The 16,560-nt window shown below is 39.7% G+C and overlaps 1 protein-coding gene across 2 annotated transcripts in view; it reads left to right on the top strand.

The window, feature by feature from the left end:
- The first annotated feature begins 4,818 nt into the window (after window positions 1–4,818).
- The window catches only part of LOC101856813 (cleft lip and palate transmembrane protein 1 homolog), a 28,546-nt gene continuing 16,804 nt past the window's right edge, over window positions 4,819–16,560 (top strand). Inside the window, exons 1-5 of one of the 2 annotated variants that reach the window (XM_005100816.3) lie at window positions 4,819–4,934; window positions 14,045–14,233; window positions 14,751–14,909; window positions 15,427–15,550; window positions 16,079–16,164. In XM_005100816.3, the coding sequence (XP_005100873.1) occupies window positions 4,854–4,934; window positions 14,045–14,233; window positions 14,751–14,909; window positions 15,427–15,550; window positions 16,079–16,164 (639 nt within the window). In that variant the 5' untranslated portion in view covers window positions 4,819–4,853. Of the gene's footprint in view, window positions 4,935–14,041; window positions 14,234–14,750; window positions 14,910–15,426; window positions 15,551–16,078; window positions 16,165–16,560 lie in introns of both variants that reach the window. The other variant, XM_005100815.3, reaches the window with a different exon arrangement.

Genomic DNA, 16,560 nt, shown 5'->3' with positions numbered 1-16,560 from the left:
CCCCCCCCCCTCCGAAAAAAATCGTTACTTTTATCACAAAGTAAAGCTACTTAAAATGGTAACTTGGCCTTTTGTGCCTGGTTTTATGTGGGCCTTTTCGGCTAATCAGGGTGGTCACCTTTGGTTTTTTCCTCCTGAATACTACCTTTCTTTAAGTGAAACAATCCTTACAATAAAAAAAGAAAGTCCAGGTCTCAGGGTGAAAGGGGAATATATAATTGGTAATATCAGATTTTTAACGATGACACAGTTTTAGGTGCAGAATCAGAAAATGACCTGCGATTGCTTCTTACAGATATTATGTTGTTACGGAAGATGAATTTATGGGGCGTATTATTCTTAAATGTGAATAAAACAAAATACATAGGTAGTAGTATCTAATTTGAAAGTGCAGTAAATCTTATTTGCAATCTCATAAGCAAGTGATCAAACAAGTTCATCACATTGAATTTGAAGGATATAATAGGCTAACCACACCACATCAAATGCTCTACAGAAATTAAAAGAAGAACTGCTATATAGCTAAAGTCTATTTCGATAAAAATGAGTCCCGTATTGAAAAAACAGAAATGCCTGTTTCCTGTATCTCAATGACAGCCAAAATGGTACAGTGGAGATAGAATATAAGCAATAGAAAGATAGAACTATAGTCTGGCTGCTTTCTTATGACACTGTTGAGAATTTCGTAAAAGGAAAAGAAACCAAACGAAGACGTAGTGTTGAAAGGAGCAACAAATGAAAACAGTTTAGGAAGAGACCGTTGAGGTTCCTGGGACACTTGAATCGACTTAAAAGCCTTGATCATCATGCTCTCACCGGAATGAGTATACAAGTCAAAATTTTATGAAACAAGAGAAGACCTAGAGCAATTACTTATTTTTTTTAGTGAACCTGAACAGATGGGTGATGGGGAGAGACCAAGTTAACAATAAATAAACCCCCGTAAGACAGATGCCTGTTTGTTTGTTTGTTTGTTGTTGGGTTTGTATGTTGTTGTTGTTTTGGGGCGAGGGGGAGGCTGGGGGGGGGTGAGTCTGTTTTTTGTTTTTGTTTTGTCATTGTTATTGTTTTTTAAGAGCATCGGAGCAAAGAATACACCAATATAACTGCGATCCATAATCGCCGAAGTCTGCTTCAGATCTCACATGCATGAAGAAGAGGGTGGTTGGCCTATCTTTTACAAGTGTATGAAATCAGACTTAATTCACTCATCTTGATTCTCAGTTTGAGTATATGTCCTGCTTAACATTATAAATAATACTAGAGATAATAGCATACTTTTGTTTCCAATCGCGCTCTATGCACTATTTCATGTGAATTAATTTTAACGTTCGCGGTTTAACAATCTTATATTTTGTTCTGCCATTTGATGCCAATAATTCTCCAAAGTCATTTCATGCGGAAATAGTAAATTTAAGTCGCTGCCATGGCCTTGGTACACTGTCCAGGTCCCAGTACAGTACAGCACGGTTGGAAGGGCAGCAGAATTGCAGACTTTCAACTTTGTCTCTGTGCGAATGCCACGGCTGTCTCAAAGGCCTTGCTATCAGTCTTCCAATGCGGTAGCTTTGTTTAAATGTAGAGCTATAATTTTTGCATCGATGTGGGCATTTGAAGCCAGTGTCAAGGGAACAGAATAAATAAATAAGGACAGAAGTTTGACTTGAGCAAAGCTAAAGGGAGAAAGAACGGCGCAAAATCAGGCTCACCCACTCGGCAGGGCACAAGAATCTGAAGACAAAATAAAGACAAGACAATGAGATTAGTATCTAGCCACAGAAGGTTGTCAGAATACCATGCCATCCATCTTAAAGGACAACACTGCCTTTAGGTACCACCAGAGCTTCGCAGTCCCAAGCTAACTAGGGATCAGAGGGCCCAGGCCCAGGCCAAAAACACCGCGATAGCATCCATGTCAGAATGGCGGTCTATTGCCACCAAATGTATATGTCATAATGTATATATAGTCTTGGTTGAAGCAAATTGCAGACTACAGCTTATGACGAATATACGAAAGCGACAGGAAAATTTCATTGGGCACACAATGCGGAAAGAAGCATTGGAGAATACTGTAACAATTAACAGGCAAGTTTGATGGAAAGAGAGGTAGAGGCAGACAGAGGGAAAAGATACTGGACAAGTTGACAACATAGCTGGGAATAGCAAGAACGACAGTCACCATCGCTGCAACGCAAGACAGAGTGAAACGGAGGTCCAATATGATCGCCCACGCCAGTCGGCAAGGCACCAGATGATGATGGTGATGATGATGATGATGATGATGATGATGATGATGATGATGATGATGATGATGATGATGATGATGATGATGAATATAATCAATTTCTAAGCTGCGACCGGAAAAAAAATGCAGTTAGATCTTCGATATGTTGCTTATGACATTCAAATTACACACTGCTACTGTGATAAACAGCGAGAGTTACTATAATAATAAGTGTTTTTCCGAAATCTTCCAGCTCCGGTAACGTGGGCTCCTATACGCCCTCCAGGGGCGGCTCGTGAGGCTAAAAAGTGGACGTGCACAATTAAGCTATCTCATGCTGAAGATAGTCAAGGGCCAAGGGCATAGTAAATGAGACGGTGTATAATTTTAGGATCTTTGGGTTGGTGAGGGAGGACCTCGTGCTTTTATTTTCAATCTTTTTACTTGCCGCTTTGATTTAATAGTACTAAATTTGTTTGTTAGCTAACCATCAATTTCATTCATTCTGTATTGGAACTGAACACGCAAGTAATAACTTTCACTACTCCACTACAAAACCTTTCAAAGGCACAACTCATAGCACAGTCACGTTCACCTCCCTCAGGTTCACGGTCACTGAGTCACTTAAAATAGTGGCAAGACAGACAATGAACCAATCACAATTCACTTGAGCACTCCGCTGAATTGCTCCGGGGGTCACATAATATTGACAAAGAATAGCGTACGGTCTATCGCGTTTATTTTTAGACAGCCTACTGTGGGCTATGTTTCGGCACTATTCGGCAGGAGCACATTTGAGATGTGCCATCTTATTAATATTAATGTGTCGCCAAACTCGCTACGAGTGTCGTCATCCCAAGAGCGATTTATAGGTCAGGTTACACTGTTGAATATCCTATTATGTTTAGCTAAAGCGCGTGGACTTTGGCATGGCACTGTAGATGTTTTACGGTGCTATAGACACAGAAATGACAGTTATGGTGCCAGTGAGGACCTTGTTTTGATATAATATTTGGCTAGTGTTTGTTTCTGGCTTCTTTTATTTTATTATTGCGGGTGTTTTACGTAATAGAACATTTATAAAAAATCAACATTTTGGGCGGCACTGCACGACCGTGCTCTATGGACAAACCGCGCCTGACGCCCTCCTACTAATACCTATTGCAAAACATAATATGCCCCCTGATGTCATGATACAATACCAGTCCATGCAATTCGACCTCTGGGGTACCGGGTACATGTTATACCTAGCAGCGGTTATTTTTCTCTTCACACTTTACATAATGAATGGCCGGGCAGTCTTGCTGGCAGTTGATCATAATGGCTGGAGAGCTCGCAGCTCCCATATTTTGCACTCAGTTACTTTTGTTCGTTTTGTTTGTCTGTATGTATGTTTGTTTGTTTGATCTGATCTATTATCACATTAATATTACATGTACTACAATGTATAATATAAGCCATAGAGTTATCTCTGTACATCTATGATACAAGCGCATGTCTAACAATCTGGCACTCGAAATATGTGTTCGAATCTGTGTTCGATTATGATTCAGCTTTCAAATTAAAGTTCGATATACTCTTTGACTTTGAAGTAACTTCCAAGGAAAACCACTGCATGCGCGCTGAACTCCGAGAGCGATTAGGTGTAAAAGCGATGAAATCAGGTAAAAACGCGTTGAGATCGCGATCACTGTAATATGCAGCGTGGAGGGTGTGTCTGAAATCATTATTACAGGAGCAGCACATCAAACACCGTTGTGCCGTCCTCCTTTAAAAATTAAAAACAAAAACAAAAACATTAAAAGACCCTGCAAAAAACACAAACATATAATTATTTATCTCGAAAGACAGAATCAATACAAAACAAACAACAATTGGTTTTAAGTATGACAAAAGAAAATTAAATATATATAAATATAGGCCTAGGCCTAAATAAATTGATAAATAAATAAATAAACTAAACACTAACGTGTTGATATATGTCACCAGAAGCTGGATTTCTTCTGAATGACTCCTGAAAAAACATAGCTTATTTTGGGACAGAAAGATGAGAATTGTATAAATTGTTTTGATGAATAAAAAATATTCCTATTTTATAACACGTTATTCTTTTTGATGTTGTTTTGGCCAGCAAGTTATAGTCAATTGGGATTTAAATGGTTAAAGTCCTCAATTTTCAGAAGACCAAGAGTTTCCCAAAACCCATAATGGCATCATTTGCTGCTCCAAGTATCATTTCATTTTGAACATACACGAACTTGTCTTTAGTTGCATTTCATTTGCAAACGCCTCGATCGTAGCCTAAAGAATGACGTGTGTCTTGTTAAACGAACCAGACTTTTTTCCTATACTGTCCCTTTGGTCACAGTTATCAAATTTGAAACCAAGCCCTTGAATTTCAATGTTATATTGAAAAAAGAGGTAAAAGGCTGTAAATGCTGTATATTGGGTCAGTCATAGTGGCCAGAAAGACCCATTATTGGCTTCTTTGGGGTTAAATTCTTAGTTATTTCACTTTTCCACTGCGTGTAAAGGAACTGCACTGCAAGGCTTGTCTGTCTCGTTGGTAATATCTGGCAATAGTGTTTCCCTCTGTGGCAAGTAATATTTGTAGTTGTAATAATTCAACATGGCTGACGACAGTGGCACCGTGGTTCAAGGGAACACAAATAATGTTGCTGAGGGAAACGCTGAAAATGCCGATGGACAGGTTTGTTTTTGAAATATGGTAACGTTTATAAAGGGTTTCAACGCCAGGCTATCTGTTGTGCCAAGAAAAAGTTTATATTTGGAGCAAGACAGGCTGGAGATGAGTTAGCTTGGCTTGGCAAGCGGGGTTTTGTGGTTGCTTTGACAGCCTTGTTTGGGGGCTTGGTTGGCCGTTGGCTTTTATGATGCCTGGTATATTTCTAGATCTAGATCTAGATCTAGATCTAGCAGTAGCTCTATAATAGCGGATTGAAAAAATCCAAAAACAACATGATGTACCCTTTGTCCAAGGAAAGGTGTTTGTGAAACTAGTGATTCCTGCACACTTTTACCCACCCCAGGCCACCTCTCTCTATTCTCACCCGGAGTGAGAATAGTGCAGGCGAGTCTTGTGGCTATTCTCACCCGGTGCGCGTTCACCAAATTTTGCGTTCACCCTAAACCACAGAATTCTACACTGTGATAACAGAAAAATTGTAGAATTCTGTGCCGTGAACAAACGTTCCATTACAACTGTAGCCTACTCTACTAAAAGCGTACAATTTTGTCTGTGGGCAGTGGAGAGAGAGAGAGAAAGAGAGAGAGGTCAAAACAAAATTGCGACCCGCGTAGTTCGGCTCGATTCGAAAAGTTAAATAGCCGTAGCATCTTTGTAGACAACCAAATTTATTTACTTTTGTGTTTTAACATCATTTTTTAACTTTGTTTTGGTCAATTTGATCGTCCACACCGATAGACAGTATTCAGAAAGAGACGGAGAGAGAGAGAAGAGGGGAGGAGTTGATCTTGCGAGAACTTCCGGGCGGGTGAGAATAGCCACTTTCACCCACCCACTGGTTTCCGGTGTTTGTGTTTCGAAGTGATTATTCGGACTCGAGTCCGAATATATATGAAAAAATGTTATTCGGACTCTGATTCTGGCACTACTTGGATATGGTGGTCCCGACTTTTGTGACAGGGATATTCTAAAATCTAGTTTTGACCCCAATGACGATTACTTCTGGTTCTAAGTCTAAACGATTACTTTTCGATTTGCGTGCCGATATGGAGAGATAGCCTTTCAAACCTTATTAAATTGCAAAACATCAAATCGTGGTCCAATTCATGGGGGAATGCCCCCCTGAAACACCCCTTGTTTTGTTTTTTTAAGTCAGGGGGGCAACCCCCCGGGCCTTGTGAAAAACAAGTGAAATTTTACAGCTCATTTTGCAGGCTGGATTTAGATCTAGATCTAGGCTACTGATAAAACATACAACATTGATACCGACTATTTAAATCAGTATCGATATATTTCAGTAGATCTAGATATCTAGGCCTACACAAGTCGGGACCACCATATCCAAGTAGTGCCCTGATTCTTGTCCAGCATGACATCACTTCCGACTTCCCTGTGACTTGTGAATCCGGCTTGCTGTCCTGCCTCACTCGTGACTCGCCTCAGGCTGGGTAGAGACCGGGATCACTTCGGGCAAAAAGACGTTTTGTGCAGGAGCCGAGTTTTAATCTTATGATGAATTTGAGGCCGGCCTGAAAAGTTATAGCACACTTCTAATAAATGTTTATAAATTTGTCAAGAGGTCATCAGAAGCAATTAAAGATGGCTCGTTAGCGTGTGTCGGGGTCGGATGGGCGGCCTGCACACGTGTGGCTGTGTGCGTGTCGGGGAGGGTGGTGGGGGGGGGGCACTATCGGTCCGGGCTTTGAACGTCGCATACGCGTCAGTCTTTTCTTTTTTCCCCCGGCAACTGATCATTATTACAATAATAAGCTAGTCTTGACGTAGATCTACGTAATGAATTGTGCGCTGGTCTATGGAGTCAAAAGTTGCCGTGTATACATGCTCAGCTCTACACAGCAACACAACTTTTTCTTGGTAAACAATCGATATGACACAGGCTCATAATATGCAGGTGCCAGGTGGTCTGCTAATCTTCAATTTTACCTTTTTCTACAACAAAGAAAGTGGGAAATGTGGGAGGGGGCGTATCAATGAGGCGGCAGGCATTGGATCGGCAGATAAGGTGTGGGGGAAACTAAAAAATGGAGGAAAATTGGAAGCACTGAATGTTAGATCTATAGAACAAAGACACTTCCTTTTTTCCGGACCAGAGTCTGAATAACATTTTTTCATTATATTCGGACTCGAGTCCGAATAAGAATTTTTTTTATTCGGACTCGAGTCCGAATATGAAAAAATGTTATTTAGACTCGAGTCCGAATAACGACGGCCTTTGTGTTTACTTAAGGGCCACCTCTATTCTCACCCGGGGTGAGAATAGTGCAGGCGAGTCTTTTGGCTATTCTCACCCGGTGCGCGTTCACTGTTATAGCCTAGATCTAGGCCAACAAATTTTGCGTTCACCCTAAACCACAGAATTCTACACTGTGATAACAGAAAAATTGTAGAATTCTGTGCCGTGAACAAACGTTCCATTACAACTGTAGCCTACTAAAAGCGTACAATTTTGTCTGTGGGCAGTGGAGAGAGAGAGAGAGAGAGGAGTAGCGCGAGAACTTCCGGTCAAAACAAAATTGCGACACCCGCGTAGTTCGGCTCGATTCGAACAGTGAAATAGCCATAGCATCTTTGAAGACGATCAAATTAGCTTACTTTGTGCTATAACCTAATTTTTTCTTGGCTTTTATCAATTTGATCATCCACATCGATAGAAAGTATTCCGAAATTAGGAAAAACAGGTCTTGTTTCAAACCGGGTGAGAATAGCCTACGGTCGCAAGTCTCACCCGGGGTGAGAGGTCGATTGTATTTCTATTCTCACCCCGGATGAGAATAGCCACTTCCTTACTGAAGACGAAGTGGGCTACCTCTATTCTCACCCTGGGTGAGAATAGTGCAGGCGAGTCTTTTGGCTATTCTCACCCGGTGCGCGTTCACCGTTATAGCCTAGATCTAGGCCAACCGATTTTGCGTTCATCCTAAACCACAGAATTCTGCACTGTGGTAACAGAAAAATTGTAGAATTCTGTGCCGTGAACAAACGTTCCATTACTACTGTAGCCTACTAAAAGCGTACAATTTTGTCTGTGGGCAGTGAAGAGAGAAAGAGAGAGGAGTAGCGCGAGAACTTGCGGGCAAAACAAAATGGCGACCCGCGTAGTTCGGCTCGATTCGAAAAGTTAAATAGCCTTAGCATCTTTGTAGACGACCAAATTGATTTACTTTTGTGTTTTGCCATCATTTTTAAACTTTGTTTTGGTCAATTTGATAGTCCACACCAAGGAGATTAAAAGTAATGGAGGATGCTCTGTGGGCGGCACCGCACGCCTGATAGGAGCCCTCTCTCGCGGCGGAACCGTGGGCTACCTGCGCTGCGCGATTGCCCGATTATTATGGCACTGAAATCTAGATAAGATAGAAGGTTCTATTCCGAGGTCCTTCAGATTAGGCAAGTCAATTAGTAAAAATGCCTTGCACTTGTGTTGTATTTAAGTGTAAGAACCGATATGATGCTACAGTGGACCGAAGTTTTCACAGTTAAGTTGTTTCCCTTTTAAAATATTTGAATGAAAGTGTTTCTATACCCCCAGCAACACAATTTAAATCATTAATTCATAAGAGGCTGGCCCCGGCGCTACATGCCAAGGCCAACCCAGGCTGAAAGGGATACAACACCCCAGCAGAAAGACTTGGATACTCAATTTTTTTAAAGTATTCTTATTCATAAATATATATAATTATTATGAGTATATATATAATTATTATGTGTGTGTATGTATATACATATACATTTTAATTAAAGATATTGCTTTCCTTTGTGCGTGCAAGTTAGATGCTACTGTAGTCTAAATGTAGATATCTAGAGGCTCCATTAGAACATGAAATCAATATTCAACAACAATAATGATGAATATTTTCTATGTTAAAGAAACACCAAACCATATCAGATGAGGGGAGAAGGTAGGGTGGGGTGGATAAGAGTTTGAGTCTTGTTAGATAGAACTATACTCGGTTTAATTCTATTGTTGTAGTCTTCACCTAAGATCCCACAATCAATAATTCCGGTTCACTTAAGATTCTGCTGTTAAAAAATAAACCAAACAAAGCAACAACAAATTTTACTACACAAGAGTCATCACTAAGATAAATTATCCCCCTCTGGAGTGTAATAAGGGACTAAAAACGCTGCTCTCCATATCATACTTTACTGGAAAAAAACAACCCTTCAAAGGTTATCCACGCTCATGCATGCGATCACACCTCCAAGGGTGCTGTTATCTCTTTTTTGTGTGGAATATTTGAAATCATTGTGCGCTCCACTTTGTGAAAACCAGGAAACAAAATTATTGTGATCAATAATATTATTTATAGACCAAGACATACTGTTAGCAATTAGATAAAGCAAACATCGACCCTCTTTTGTGTCCGCTATTCCTTACACATAAAGTTAGTTATGGCACACGCCTAGAATCATGCAATCATATATCTTAAATTCAGTTTAAAAGTATATTTTCATCCATTTCTTATAATTATATATTTTAGCATCTTGAAAGATTATATTTTTAATTTGATATGTTTGATAATTTTATGTTACTCGGACAAGTTTTCTTATTATTTTACACATCTTTTTGATTTTTAAACTAGATTAGATCTATAACATAAAACTCCAAAAGAATTGAACAGTCCGTATCACACACATATTTTTTTCTCCCTGTCATTATCCGTCAGTTGATCATAATCTCTCTCTCTCTCTCTCTCTCTCTCTCTCTCTCTCTCTCTCTCTCTCTCTTATTTAATTTTTCCCATTCTCCTTCGTCCCTTCCCAAGGCCCGCCCCTCCTCTTTCATCCCAGCCCCATCCCCTCTTCCTTGCGTGCATTCCCCCACCCCGCCCACCCCCACATCGTGGCCCAGCCCGATAAAATTCTATAAAAAGAAAGGCCACAGTTCGTGATTTAGCCCACACTCGGTGGCCATATTTGATCCCCAACGCGGCGTACTGCTCGCGGCGCCGCGAAGAGAGAGAGGAGGCTCCATTAGTTCTAAGTTCCTTGGTCCACACCGATAGACAGTATTCAGAAACAGACAGAGAGAGAGAAAAGGGGAGGAGTAGATCTTGCGAGAACTTCCGGGCATAACAAAATGGCGTCTCCCGTAGTTCGGCTCGATTCGAAAAGTGAAATAGCCATAGCATCCTTGTAGTCGATAAAATTAGCTTACTTTTGTGCTATAACGTAATCTTTTCTTTGTCTTTATCCATTTGATCATCCACATCGATAGAAAGTATTCCGAAATTAGTAAAAACAGGTCTTGTTTCACACCATGTGAGAATAGCCTACGGTGGCAAGTTTCACCCGGGGTGAGAGGTCGATCGTATTTCTATTCTCACCCCGGGTGAGAATAGCCACTTCCGACGAAGTGACTATTTGGACTGGAGTCCGAATATGAAAAAATGTTATTCGGAATCTGATTCTTGTCCAGCATGACATCACTTCCGACTTCCGATTTCCTGTGACTCGTGACTCCGGCTTTCTGTCTTGCCTCACTTGTGACTCGCCTCAGGCTGGGTAGAGACCGTGATCAATTCGGGCAAAAATGGGCGTTTTGTGCAGGAGCCGAGTTTTTATCTTATGATGAATTTGAGGCCGGCCTGAAAAGTTATGCGCTTCTAATAAATGTTTATTTGTCAAGAGGTCATCAGAAGCAATTAAAGATGGCTCGCTAGCGTGTGTCGGTGTCAGATGGGCGGCCTGCACACATGTGGCTGTGTGCGTGTCGGGGAGGGGGCACTATCGGTCCGGGTGTTGCACGTCGCATACGCGTCAGTCTTTTTTCCCCCGGCAACTGATCATTATTACAATAATAATAAGCTAGTCTTGACGTAGATCTACTTAATGAATTGTGCGCTGGTCTATGGAATGGCCACCTCTATTCTCACCCCGGGTGAGAATAGCGCAGGCGAGTCTTTTGGCTATTCTCACCCGGTGGGCGTTCACTGTTATAGCCTAGGCCAACCAGTGAAGCCTTCGCCCTGAACCACATAATTCTACACTGTAATAACAGAATTATAGAATTCTGTGCTGTGAACAAACGTTCTAGATCTATTACTACTGTTAGTGTTAGCCTAAAAGCGTGCAATTTTGTCTGTGGGCAGTGGAGAGAGAGAGAGAGGAGTAGCGTGAGAACTTCCGGGCAAAACAAAATGACGACCCGCGTAGTTCGGCTCGATTCGGAGAGTTAAATAGCCGTAGCATCTTTGTAGACAACCAAATTAATTTAGTTTTGTTTTTTAACATCATTTTTAAACTTTGTTTTGGTCAATTTGATCGTCCACACCGTAGACAGTATTCAGAAAGAGACACAGAGAGAGGAAAGGAGTAGGCCTAGATCTTGCGAGAATTTCCGGGCAAAACAAAATGGCGACCCGCGTAGTTCGGCTCGATTGGCTCGATTCGAAAAGTGAAATAGCCATAGCATCTTTGAAGACGATCAAATTACGGAGGTGCCATCCAGTACGATTTTACGTATTTTAGTACGATTTTTTGCCGAAAATACGATAATACGACTTTTCATGAAAAAATACGCATCCTGGAATGCGAAAAATATGAGATTGAGTAAACCTATCTTAAGTCCCATCTTTTGTCAAAATAGTATCAGTATCGCAGAACTGAAATATTTGAAAACCAAGTCCGATGTGGTTAGCAAGTTTATTTTTGCCGGTCGCGATCGTGATATTATATTCGTTCAGCTTCTCCCGGTCCGGCGAGTACGTTTCACTTTCACGCGAATAGGCAGCTATGGCGGCAGGCGGAAGCGTATGTGACACTGAGGCTCGCTTGGGAAAATCAAGATCTACTTTCGCTTTCGTTACCATTGAGTAGTTTGCCAGCAGTTGTCTAATAACGCAACTTTTGTGACATGCAGGTTGTGCAGTATAAAGGCAAGGTCACTGTGCAAATAAATTATAAAATTTAATCAATGCTCGGACTCGCCTCTGTGCTCTCACTTGTGGAAAAAAAAGAAAATAAAGCGTAGTCCGATTTTTAGATTGTCTGGCTCGCCATCGTGACCGGTCACTGAACCTGCGCGCATTCGTGTCATAAATAAATGAGCATCATAAATAAATGAGGCATCGTGTGAGCAAAGACCGTCTTTGGTGGGAGTAACGGCCTTGCGAAGTATAGGACTACGGAAAAGGGGAGGAGATTATTGATTTTTTGGAGGTTTAAGATATTATGGGGGAGGTTGTGAAGGCATTACCAGAGGACAAAAACTTGGAAGCACATTTCAAAATTTTGATTAGAGCTTTCTGCAAAGCGCGCGTTTGTGCAGGCCGTGTGCCGAATCGGGACCCTTCAAACTTTGCAAGTCTGTGTTATTGAAATAATGTGTTCACGTTTCATTGGATGTGGTGATAGTAAATTATACCTAGCCTACAGTGTATGTTGTGGCTTTCTGTTCAAGACTGGTAGATTTTCAGTGTCACTACATCTTGCCCTACCACAGTTATTACAACTCTCACAGTGCATGGGTCTACTTGAGTCATTCAAGTTATCGCTTTTCTCTGAGTTTGAGCAATAATTTGAGTCTGTCAGTTCATAATATGAATCATGACACCCAGACTGGTTCTTGGTTGTCGAAATTTTTGTTCTAGGCTCTTCCGAACTCTCAAAGCAGGATTTATTTTTTACATAATAATGAGAGGAAAATATTAGCGGTATAATAGACTGCAATATTTAAGTCAAACAAGACCCCAGTACGACACTGAACACTGACATGTTGTTGACTGGATACATGTATATTGTACGCGTGTGTGCTCCCTTTTTCGAGCTGGTGAGCTAGTAATTTTTTTTCAGGAAATATTGCTGAACCCCTTTAACATTTTACTATTACTAGTCGGTCGTGGGGAATACACATTTTCCCCTGAAAATACACATTTTCATATTTCCCAATACTCATTTCGGTTTTCTGTGGTTGGCATCTCTGAAATTAGCTTACTTTTGTGCTATAACCTAATTTTTTCTTGGCTTTTATCAATTTGATCATCCACACCGATAGACAGTATTCCAAAAAATGAGGAAAAACAGGTTTTGTTTCACACTGGGTGAGAATAGCCTACGCTGGCAAGTTTCACCTTGGGTGAGAGGTAGATCGTATTTTTATTCTCACCCCGGGTGAGAATAGCCACTTCCCTATGGAATCAAAAGTTGGCGTATGCTCAGCTCTACACAGCAACACAACTTTTTCTTGGTAAACAATCGAGATGACACAGGCTTGTGTATTTGAATTAATCTGTCTTTTTTTTTTACACAGCTCATAACATGCAGGTGCCAGGTGGTCTGCTAATCTTCAATTTTACCTTTTTCTACAACAAAGAAGGCTGTAGTTAATAAAAACAATGCATTTTGTACTAAAAGAACATACTTTAGCCACTAAAATTCCAAACTGTCGACATTTTTTTAAAAGTCAAAAAAAAAATCTGATTGAAATTTTTTTAAATCGATTTTTTAAATTCTTCTTTAAAAAATTTTTTAAATCACCAACCCCTGTTGAAGGAGATGGTGGGGTCGCCTGGTTTCAGAGAAAAGTTAATGAGAAAATGGCCGTCAAAGTTTGGTGATTCCATAGCATAAAAGAGTCCTTGAAAACAGAAATTTTACATTTTTGTACTTTTAGTCATTTTAAGTAAAATGCACGCAAAGAAATAGACATAAAAAGAATGTTGAGCCAAAAAACAAAAAGTGGATTAAAATTGCCAAACTGGCGGGAAAGTGCAGATATCTTCGATTTGCTCATTTTGCCAAGCACCTAATTTAACCATGATCCTACTCATACTGTACTGCATGAATTGCCGGAAGACATGGTCTTTTGTTCAAAGGGTTCTCTCAACTGTTGGTTATCATTCTATTTAATAATGGTTCCGTCAATGCATTTGGGACCTTTTCCTTAATGTGTTACAAATTGAAGGGGTAGACAGCATTGATGCAGTGCCTTTGTCCTTATAAAAGGAGACCATTTGAAAAATGAATGTTGTGTAAAAGAAAACAATTCCCTTTATTTTGCAATAAAAACACCTACATGATATGACATGAGTCATTTGCTGTAGCAGACTTCAATTTACAATTGACTAATTTACCAACTTGTTTTTCAGCAGCAGCAGCAACAAGCTAGACCTAATGGATGGGCAATGATCAAAACCCTGGTTGTACGTATGGTATTTATCTACTTCATCGCAAGCTTATTCCGAAGAAATCCTCAACCAGCACAGACAACTGGGGCTGATGGAAAACCTAGCCCAGCAGCAAGACCATCTTCTAATGTGTTTGACAAGTTTACGAATATGGTAATTGATTTCTTTGAAATACTTCGTTGCTTGTTTAAGAATCTAAAGGTTCTACAAAGAGAGAGCGGTATTTAAGTTTTACCGTGAAGTGGAACTGAAACTCCAGACCCAATTCCTTTGCTATACTTCTGTTTGTCAGATATATTTGTTCCTGTCACTGAATAACACTTATTATAATGTCTAAGTATTGACTGAAAAATATAGATTTATAATGAAGTATAACTTTTTCTCAATTGGAAAAGGATTCATCATTTATTTCAAGATTTTTCTGTACAATTGTTATATTGAGAGTCGTCCAATATTTTTGTGAAAAACTTGTGCGTGTGAATGTTCATGATGATGATAAAGAAGAAAAAATAAAGTTGGTATTTGTTGCCTTTCCTATTACTTCTATTTCAATTATATCATAAAAATTATTTTTCTTATATTATTTTTCATAACGGAAGTTGCTGCAGTGTAAAAATGAAATAGACACATGCATTTAGATAATAAAAAATGCATTTTTCCCCCCCTCAAGGATATGTACGTGTATGTGTCTGAACAAGAAGAATTTACAGACTTCAAAAACGAAAAAGCGCTATTTTGGTTTGAGCAAGGGTTGATCTACGGAGACTGGACAAGTGGTGACAACAATGATGGATCCTTTGAGAAATCTGGAAAGATTGAAGCTTCTGAGGTATTATTTTTAAATGTGTGTCTCCTTTTTCATGGCAACTTTGAACTCACTGTGTATTTTATAGGTTTTTGAAAGTAACTGAAAAAATGTAAATTAATTTCAAGCGTTTTGTTAAATATCTTTTCTATTTTTTTAAAAGAATCACCCTCTTAGATGTAGTGTTTGTGCTACTGTTGGAATTATCAGGATTTAGGGTAGCCTAATGCTGAAGAAAAATTTCTGTTAACAAATTGTTTCTTGTGTTTGTACCAAAATTGCTTAGTTTATGTGGTTTAGGAAGGAGAAGACATAGTGAGGATGTTTTTGAAAGTTAGTTTTACTAAGATTGACGATATTTCTTAACAATAAAAATTCTCCTCAATTAAGTTGTGTTATGATACTGATCCTGTTTACACATTTTGGAAAAAGAAACCTTTCTAGTTTCCTTCTCCCATTATTATGTTTAGCACTTGTCAAGATGGTTTGGTGTTTGTGTCGGTTTTTAAAAAAATGCGATGCATATTTTCCTATTCCACAGACTGTTCAAAACAATGGTTCACTCTTTATCCATGTGTACTTTGTGAAGGAAGGGAAATCACCTGATCCTACAGACAGAGCTTCAAAGCTGTATTCAAAGAAATACACAGCATATCGATCTAAAAGTAAGAAGTGGTTGAGTGCTTTCTAGTAGTGTATGTTCATGAACAAGTGGTCCTTACTTTGCGATAAATAAGAATGGCAATTGATTTTACAAAGTCACTTTCTTGTAACTTGTGTAGATAAATGGATGAAATGGAATGACCTACGACAGTACTTCCTTATGGAAAGAAGGTTCTGAGATTCTATGAATTGGGGGGGGGTTTGCTTACATAATTGAAAATTATTTTCTGCTGTCTATTGCACCTGCAGCTTTCCCCGTGTTCTGTCAAGCCCAGACAATTTTCTGTTACTTTTAATTCCAAAGAGGCCTTTTTTTCCTCAATTTTCGAGAACGTATGCTAATATCATTGATGTTTTTTCCATTTTAAAAGAATAACTTAATCATTTTTATGGAACTTAAGTTAGAATAATTGTTTTTGATACTGCCCCTTTTCCAGTAATTTCTAGGTTGGCTGGTGCTGACAATGTTCCTAGGTATGTGCGGACAAAGAAATTCCAATTGATAAACTGCTTTTACTTCTGATTGGCAGGGTTAAACAAATTCAAAAAGAGACGTTTCCACACGACTGTTAATCTCTTAACAGGCCAAACAGATGTTCATCCTGATTTAGTTCAGGTAAGACATGTAGTTGCCTTCGACTATATGAAGGATTTAGCCGTGAACGCCTTTTTGATAAATGAGAATGTATTCATTTTTTGGGAAAATGTATGTCTATATACTTTTTGCTTGTAGAGGTTTTTAATTTTTGGTCATATGGGTTTATCGGTATCATCTTAAAGGCTGTTCATTTGCCTTCCTTGTGGTGGAAAAAATATTAATAGACCTGCATGTTTGCCGACAATCGTCTGAAATCCGACAATCGCGACCCGACCCGCGAACTGGCCGATGCTATCGCTAGGCCCACCTGTATCAGTCAATGTGCGTAGTGCGAGGCCTGGCCGACTGCCAGCGACCCCTTTTTTCCCCGTCGGCTTCGTCGGCACTTTCGTTTTCGTGCCGACGTCGGCGTTT

The sequence above is a fragment of the Aplysia californica genome, unplaced genomic scaffold, assembly GCF_000002075.1.
Source record: "Aplysia californica isolate F4 #8 unplaced genomic scaffold, AplCal3.0 scaffold00261, whole genome shotgun sequence".
In the NCBI taxonomy this organism is placed as follows: domain Eukaryota; kingdom Metazoa; phylum Mollusca; class Gastropoda; order Aplysiida; family Aplysiidae; genus Aplysia; species Aplysia californica.
The sequence above is the reverse complement of the archived record's forward strand: the minus strand, read 5'-3'. Positions and strand labels throughout refer to the sequence as shown.